The sequence below is a fragment of the Salarias fasciatus genome, chromosome 5 (genome assembly GCF_902148845.1).
Source record: "Salarias fasciatus chromosome 5, fSalaFa1.1, whole genome shotgun sequence".
NCBI lineage: Eukaryota > Metazoa > Chordata > Actinopteri > Blenniiformes > Blenniidae > Salarias > Salarias fasciatus.
Window position 1 is genome coordinate 14,838,799 of NC_043749.1, and position 8,445 is coordinate 14,847,243.

General features: G+C 46.1%; 1 protein-coding gene across 1 annotated transcript; it reads left to right on the plus strand.

The window, feature by feature from the left end:
* Window positions 1-760: 760 nt before the first annotated feature.
* On the plus strand, window positions 761-8,091 carry LOC115388943 (transketolase-like). Its single transcript, XM_030092268.1, has 14 exons — window positions 761-979; window positions 2,322-2,439; window positions 2,525-2,638; window positions 2,769-2,866; window positions 3,496-3,687; window positions 3,780-3,898; window positions 4,020-4,216; window positions 4,306-4,470; window positions 5,431-5,587; window positions 6,007-6,137; window positions 6,225-6,308; window positions 6,398-6,491; window positions 6,629-6,751; window positions 7,311-8,091. The coding sequence occupies exons 1-14, from the start codon at window positions 873-875 to the stop codon at window positions 7,496-7,498; spliced, it is 1,887 nt and encodes a 628-aa protein (XP_029948128.1). The 5' UTR covers window positions 761-872; the 3' UTR covers window positions 7,499-8,091.
* The last annotated feature ends 354 nt before the right edge of the window (window positions 8,092-8,445 follow it).

Here is an 8,445-nt window from a genome sequence, read left to right on the forward strand (position 1 = left end):
GTTTTCCCCCCACAGTCCAAAAGCATGCATTTGCGGTTAAATTGTCCGTCCTTTGTTTGTTGTAGGTGTGAGCGTGATGGGCTGTCTCTTTGTGTTGGATCTGATGGACGGTTGTGCCCTGCTTTCTCCCATAATTAGCTGGGATTATCTGGGGGTTCTGCCACTTTCATTTAGATTAATCAGTATGGAAAATATATGGATGATCAAAAATAAATCTATCTGTATTTCTACTGGATAAGATGGAGTAAGCAAACCTTTCAACATGAGTACAGTTATTTACTGTAAAACTATGTTTTTTACCAATAAGAAACTCAATTTTCTTTTATTCTTTTAATTCTGTCTTTTCCTGTTTTGCTCTGTTAATCACTCCATAATGAGTGATTCATTAACAAACAACAATCAACCGTTTTTCAAACATCAGTTCAGACAATCGAGCCACTGTAAATCGGGGTGAGGTGCTTGGAACAACCCCCACCCCCAACCCTGCATACACACACACACACACACACACACACACACACACACACAGACACACGCGCATGCACACACACGTCCATCTATAACTGAGACAAGCCTCCAACATCCCATCCACGCAGTAGCCAATAGAATAAGTGCACTTACATTTTCAGCAGTAACACCCATCCACACGTCACTGCCCCGTGTGTGTGCATGTGTGTGTGTGTGCGTGCGCACACATGCACGCGCGCTATATAGAGCATCTCCATTCTCTCTCTCTTTCTCTCTTCCACACACACATTTGCAGGTGCTGCTCTTTGGCATCCCCCTCTCCCTCACACACACACAAACACACACATCCCCAGTTGGTCCACTTTCCTCTTTTTGGTGCTTGTAGAACTTGATAGTTTGCCTTCATGGAGGATTACCACAAACCTGACCAGCAGACAGTGCAGGCGCTGAGGAACATCGCCAACCGGCTCCGGATCAACTCCATCAAGGCGACGACCGCAGCGGGCAGCGGGTGAGTCCAAACCACTGATTCCCCTTGGTGGGTTTTCCTGGAACAATGCGAATGCGCTGCACTTTCACCCATCCTCTAAAGTTGGAGTTTGCTGACATTTCTCGGATGGACATCATTGGTCACACCTACCAACCCGTGCATGTGGAGATCCACTCATTCACATGCAAGCGAAGGGCCGAAGGAACAACGTGTTCTGCCTTTGTGCTCCTCCTTTTGTGTATTCGCAGAACAAGTTAAACCTCCAGAGCTGTTTGGTGAATCTTCGTGAGCCGTGATTTGAGTCCTTTTCAAATTTTATGACATATCTGAATTATCCCAATCAAACATATAAAAAATAAATTAAATAAATTTTGCTTTATGGAGAATTTCTAGTGTATTCCATAGACAAAAAAATATCCATCAAAATGTTCTGTTTAACTGTTGCATAATGAGAACATTTAACTATATATTGTTTTAACCATCAAAGATTTTGAATTTTTAAAGTAAAGTATGTCAGATGAATGAACATTAATCTCATATTTTAAAATGGAATTTTTGATCGGGGTAATATAGAAATTACTGGAATTTATATTGTTTACAAAAAATATTATTTGGATTCTGCTTGTAAATACTGAAAATTGCGTTTGACTTGATAATTTGTCCTCGTGCACTGTGAGGTCGACACAATGGATGGCAGACATGTGGGTGAAGTGTGTGTCGCAGTGGCTTTTACCGATGCATGGGCGCTGCAGTCAAATTCATTCAGCATCGATTCAAATACACAGGGTTTTTATTTTTTAATATGATAGTAACTAGTGTTATATTAGTTACAGATGCATTTCCTGAGTGCAGATGGAACATCATTGCACTTATTTGTGACAGAAATGCATTATCTGGAGATCAGCATAGTCACTGGTGAAAAGAAACCTGTAGCTTAATTCACGTCTTGAAAATTCAGCCATTTCCAGCCTATTGTGTGGAGAAATTTCATTTAGGAAAAAACGCCATGCTGCTGGACTATTAGTGTTCAAGAAATAAACAATCAATCAACCCACAACAGCGCGCCAAAATACTTAATCCTTTGCTGTCCACGGCAGTGTGAGGAGTACTGAACAATACTGACTGTAGGACTGAAGCTGGTTAGGGGTTTGTTGAGATGTTCTGAGCTACAACGGGACATTTTATGATCATTTTATTTGCATTTCAAATCAGCTTTGCGATTGTCGGAAGATTGGTTTGGATGTATTTGTGAATGGACTGTAAAGCTAAAACGCACATTGTGAGAGTCTGTGCGTTCTTCTGTGCGTATGTACGTGCTTATATTTGACATATGGGTGACAGCAGTCTCTCCCTTGTTGCACAGACACCCCACATCATGCTGCAGCGTGGCAGAAATCATGTCGGTGCTTTTCTTCCACACCATGAAGTACCGCCCTGACGACCTGAGGAACTTCAACAACGACCGCTTCGTCCTGTCCAAGGTGCAAATCAGTCGGGCCACGAGGAAAACGAAGCTCTGTGTGTGTCGAGGATGAGGATCTGAGCTACATTTGGAATTCTTTACAGGGTCACGCGGCTCCAGCGCTGTACTCCATGTGGGTCGAAACCGGTTTCCTGAAGGAGAGCGAGATGCTCACCATGTGCCACGTTGACTCCACGCTGGAGGGCCACCCCACCCCGGTGAGCCGTCACACACGGTTTCTCACACACACGTCAGGAATGAGGAATATCCCACTGAGCAAAAATGGTCAAACGCCCTCCGACATGTTCCCACATGACGACTTGTTCTTATGAGCCGTGTGATTTTCAGAGGCAGCAGTTTGTGGATGTGGCCACCGGGTCCCTGGGCCAGGGTCTTGGCGTGGCCTGTGGGATGGCGTACACCGGCAAATACTTCGACAAGTCCAGGTAGACCCTGACGTTACACTACACTGCTCTCAATCAATCATGTTTCAGGGATTATTATTTTTTATTATCATCATCATATTACTAACTTTACTTTATTTACCCTCATCTACAATGTTTTTTGCTAGAACAGTTTTTATATAATGTTTCTATTTTGAGGCGGTATCGTGCTTCCCCCAAGTAGCATTTGAGGAGGATTTTCCACATTTTGCGTGTGTGTGCTGCAGCTATGTGCATTTGCTCTCACAATTCTTCTGCTCCAATAACCACCGGCATGGCAGTCATCTCAGTTATTTTTACCCTGCAAGCAGATTTCGTCTCAGAATCCAATTCCAATATTGTGCTTTCACCATTTCATTATTTCTAAGTATTTTGTACTTAATGGCTTTCGGACTAATTCCATTTGATACATTCAGTTTTATGTTCGGTGATGACAATATGAAAAAAATGCAAGAGAAGCAAAACTGAATATATAGAAGTTTTTTTTTTTTTTTTTCGTGAAACAAAAGATTAACGGGTATTAAAATGAGATGTGAAATTCAACCTAATAAGTGATTCTAACGTTTCAACGCTTCAGGTAATGGAAAGTCTAACCAGCTGAAATCATAATGGTTTCTCCTGCTTTGCCTCAGTTACCGTGTGTACTGCCTGCTGGGGGATGGAGAGATGTCGGAGGGCGCTGTCTGGGAAGCCATGTCGTTTGCTTCTTACTACCAGCTTGACAACCTGGTGGCCATCATGGATATCAACCGCCTCGGCCAAAGTGACGCTGCACCCCTGCAGCATCACGTTGAAAAATATCAGAAACGCTGTGAAGCTTTTGGGTAACGTTGCATTTTACAGTGAAATTATTCAGTTCCTAATGTGTATAGCTTATCATGGGAATCATATCACATTTCTCTTCATCTGTGTGTAGCTGGCACGCCATCATCGTGGATGGACATAGTGTTGAAGAGCTCTGCAAGGCGCTGAGCCAGCCCCGCCATCAGCCCACTGCCATCATCGCGAAAACCATCAAGGGAAAAGGCATTCCAGGTACTTTATTTGATCGCTGTTCACACTTCACATTACACCACTTTACATGCAACAGCACCCGGCATCGGCTTTCCAGCCTCAGTGAAATCCATCCAGACACGCCATTCTCCTGTTGTTTCAGCTGCAGAGGATAAGCTGGGCTGGCACGCCAAGCCTCTTCCCAAAGACATGGCCGAGATGGTCATGAAGGACCTGCAGAGCCGGATCATGAGCAGCAGCAAGCACCTGTACCCCCCTTCCCCCATGGAGGACGCCCCACCCGTCAGCCTGAGAAACATCCGGATGCCAAGCGCCCCCAATTACAAGGCCGGAGAAAAGGTTGACCCAAAGGATCTGAGCGATACACGGCACATGTTCTGATTCATGCTGTTACAAGCCACGTTTACAAATCGATGTCTCTTTCGCAGATTTCCACGCGAAAGGCGTACGGGATGGCTCTGGCCAAACTGGGCCGCTACAACGAGCGCGTTGTGGTTCTTGACGGAGACACCAACAATCTCACCTACTCAGAGATCTTTAAGAACGAGCACCCCAACCGCTTCGTCGAGTGCTACATCGCTCAGCAGAACATGGTACGATCCCCGATCAGTTTCCACAGTCATGATTAGAACACAAATATTTATTTACCGTTCAAAAAGCCTCTTTGTCTTCTGGTGGAGTAAATTGCTCCTGCTCGGTTCCTACTGGCCTTGAGAACAACCTCACATGTCCCAGCTGCACGTCTGAGCCTATATTAATAAATTATACATGGCTGGCCTCGCTGTAATGTAAGGATGGCCAGAGACACGGGGCGTGTGTGTCCTGGTGGTCAGTGTGACAGCTGCTGATACTCCCAGTCGGAGAACAGTTCCCCCATCATTAATTTAACTGATAATAGTTTCGGGAGAGGTAATCAGAGTCGTCCCCCCCCCCCCCCCCCCCCCCCCCCCCCCCGTTACAGCTTCAGCAGCAGCCGGCTCCAATGTAGGTCAGGCATGTGTGTGATGATAAGCCGTCATGACAAGTGTATTCAGAAGTGAAATATTAATCAGTGTGGTGGGTGGGACCATCTGGCTGAGCGCATGAGACACGTCAAAGGTTGAAGGGTACAACCTCAGCGGATGAATGAAAATACGGAACATCAACCATTTTATTTATGATTAACAGAAAAAAAAAAGATACTTGAGCCTCTATGAAGTCTTTATGAAGACTTTATCCAGCATCAGATTTTAGTTTGGACAGAGGAACGATGTTGTAGTTCTGTGGAAAGTTTTGGAGACGGAGAGCAGAGGAAATTATTTCTGTCTCACTGTTGAATCTGCCCATATGGTAAAATAAGCTCCTGAGATTTGTGGGAAATGCCGCTCTCTTACTCTCTTCTAAAAGTAGTTTTTGGTTCAAAGAAGCTTTTGCAGATGGTTTATGCAGCGGATATTTGAACCTCTGGATGATTTTGTTGCGATCCAGACCTTCCTCTATCTAATCTGGCACAGGCTATTTTAGAATCATCCATGTGGCTCATGCAGGTACTAAGAAGTTATTCTCTTTCCCAGGTCAGTGTAGCGATGGGATGCGCCGCCCGTGAGAGGAACGTCGTATTCGCCAGCACCCTCGCTTCTTTCTTCGCTCGTGCCTATGACCAGCTTCGCATTGCAGCGATCTCAGAGAGCAACATCAACCTGTGTGGCTCCCACTGCGGTCTGTCGACTGGTTAGTAAATCAGCTGCTCGCACGCCACGCACACTACAACCCTCCCTACACACCTCTCACACCCTCACAATAAAACCTCCCTGACACTGAGCACTGCACACTGTCCGGTAAATTCACAGTATATTAATTGAGAAGTCAAATCTTTGTGTTTTGTGTGTGTGGTTGATGTCGGCCTCTCTTTCCTCTAATGTTGTGTTTTCCTCACAATTTACCACCTTGACCTTGCAGCTATTACTCAATCCTCCCCCTTTTCTCCCTTCGTGTCCACCCTGGAAGCTGTCAGCAGGTACCCTGCATGCAGTCCAGATTTACGCTCCGCGCATCTGCATGTTCTCACCTCACCAAAACCACCACATGACTTTTGACAGTTTCTCCCAGTGATTGATCAATACAGTTAGCTATTGGTGTTTATGTTACAGGGGAGGAAGGCCCCTCTCTGATGGGTCTTGAGGACATGGCGATGTTCAGGACCATCCCCTCCACGACCATTTTCTACCCCTGCGACGGGGTGTCCACAGAGAAGGCGGTGGAACTGGCTGTAACCACCAAGGTATTTGACCGCAGGACGGCGCTTTCTCCAAAGGGTCCGCAGTTACAGATGTGTGATGTCCTCTGTTCCCTTTTCCCCCTCGTTCAGGGTGTTTGCTACATCCGTACTGGCCGCCAGGACAGCGCCATCATCTACAACAGCAACGAGGACTTCCATGTTGGACAGGCAAAGGTGAGCAGGTCCTTTCTGCACCATGAGGATAAAATTAGAGGATTTAAAGAATATTTTAAAGAAATAGAGGATACCTTTGATCTTGTTAGGTGGTGTACCAGAGCAAGGACGACCAGGTGACGGTGGTGGCAGCTGGAGTGACCCTGCATGAGGCCCTTGCTGCAGCCGAGCATCTAAAGAAAGGTACAGCATAGCATCACATTGAGTTTGACAAAGAAAACTAAAAAGAATTGCCATGTATGGCATGTCCAGTACTTCAAGTTTCATTTCACAAGCACAGAGTGGATGCAGATGAACATTTATTTCTTCTTGTATTACAGAGAGGATTGCCGTCAGAGTCATTGACCCTTTCACAATCAAACCTCTGGATGCTAAAACCATCATCGACCACACGCGCGCCACCAGGGGACGGGTCCTCACCGTGGAGGACCACTACTATGAAGGTGGGTTTGCGCCACAGTCGCCGACTTTGCTCAGCTTCGACCGGCCGCAAGACCGGTAGCAACCCAGCAGCGAGAGGCTCGTCGGCAGGATGCAGCCCGGCCCCCGTCTGCGGTGGCACATTTCCATTGGTCCGGCGACGGAGACGCCGCGCCGTGGCGTTCGCTCATTGGCCGATGCGAGGGCGCCTCTTGTGTGCGTTCATTGCGAGGCAGCGCATCGGTGCCGTGGCGCATTTTGTAAGTGTGAGGGCCAGAGAAGGCGAGCGCTGTCAGATTTCCTTAGCCGTGCCCGTACCCATGGGGCTGACGCTGACCTAGATAGCACAGACAGCAGAGCGCTGTGCCTGCTAAGAGAGAGGGGATGGGTGACGGCACAGGACGGAGCGGACAAAGAGAATATACAGTCTGATGGTGGGGATCTCATTCATTCTACATCTTTACCGGTTTTGTTTCGGTGGAAGCGATACGGTTGTTTTTTTGTTTTGTTTTTACTTTTAGTGTTTTACTGCCTTTAGTGCACGGTACAGATCAATTGATTTTCCTCTTTGTTGCTCCCCAGGTGGCCTCGGGGAGGCGGTGTCTTCGGCCATGGTTAACGAGACCGGCTTCAACCTGCACCGCCTGGCCGTGTCCCACATCCCTCGCAGCGGTAAACCGCACGAGCTGCTCAAAATCTACGGGATCGACCGCGATGCCATAGCTCAGGCCATCCGCAAGATGCTTAGCAGTGCAACCAACGCCAAGTAACTTTGTTCCCCCTCCCCGCCCCACCCACCCACCTTCGTGGTTAAAATCAGCAGTCAAGTATGTTTTTGATTCACATGACACCCAGCTCTTTCGATTCATTCACTGTGAATACCCCTACGTGTTTACTGAAGTAATGTGATTTTCGTGCCGTACACTTTGAAGTAGAGATCCACGTCGACCTTCCTTTTGTGCATCCGTCACATCACAGAGAAAACGCAGAATCCCACAGATTCAACTGCGCGAATCACTCATGAGTTCAGCAGTGCCATAGATCCAGGTCAGTCACGAAAACATCTCTATAAGTGACATTGTCATTGGTGAATACTCACTGTACTAAATAATTCATTATTACATGTTCAACATGCATACGGTGTGATGCTCCTGTCTGTGTTTTTTTATATGATGCTCTTTCATTAGCTTTATTCAGCTGGAATTGCTTTTTTTATTGTTCTGAAGTAGCTCTTAAAAAGTGGGTGGGGCCTAGTTTTACAGTTGGTGTTGATCATGACAGCAGTGTCAGAAATAAGCTAAGTGAGTTGTTGTTTGTAGAAGGTAGTGGGAAAAAAAAGCAAATGTAGGTAGGACATAAAAAGCAGTAATGATGTTATGACGGTTATAGCTTTTCCAGTTTCAAAGGTAATTTTTTTCCTCTGCACTGCCTTTTGTTGTCAAAGTTACCATAAACCAACACACCTCAGTATTCATCTGTGCCCCGGCTGTACATTTGAATCCGCAGTGTAGCTTTTTGTCTTTTACGTTCGATGGATTCCAGCAGAATGGAGTTGCTTGGGACTGTGAAGGTAGATGCCTTGTTACATCTCATGTGTGAACCTAAGAACAGACATTTTTCTTTGTTACTTGAACTTTTGTATACACCATATTTCCATGTAATAAAGCCCTCTGCATTTGACTTTAAAAGCCTCCAACAGCTTGTTCCTTTCACATTC

Coding starts and splice junctions, on each gene's coding strand:
- LOC115388943 (XM_030092268.1), top strand. CDS start 873: ATGGAGGATTACCACAAACCTGACCAGCAGACAGTGCAGGCGCTGAGG. Junction 2,867..3,495: donor AAATACTTCGACAAGTCCAG/GTAGACCCTGAC, acceptor GCTTTGCCTCAG/TTACCGTGTGTACTGCCTGC. Junction 3,688..3,779: donor AAACGCTGTGAAGCTTTTGG/GTAACGTTGCAT, acceptor ATCTGTGTGTAG/CTGGCACGCCATCATCGTGG.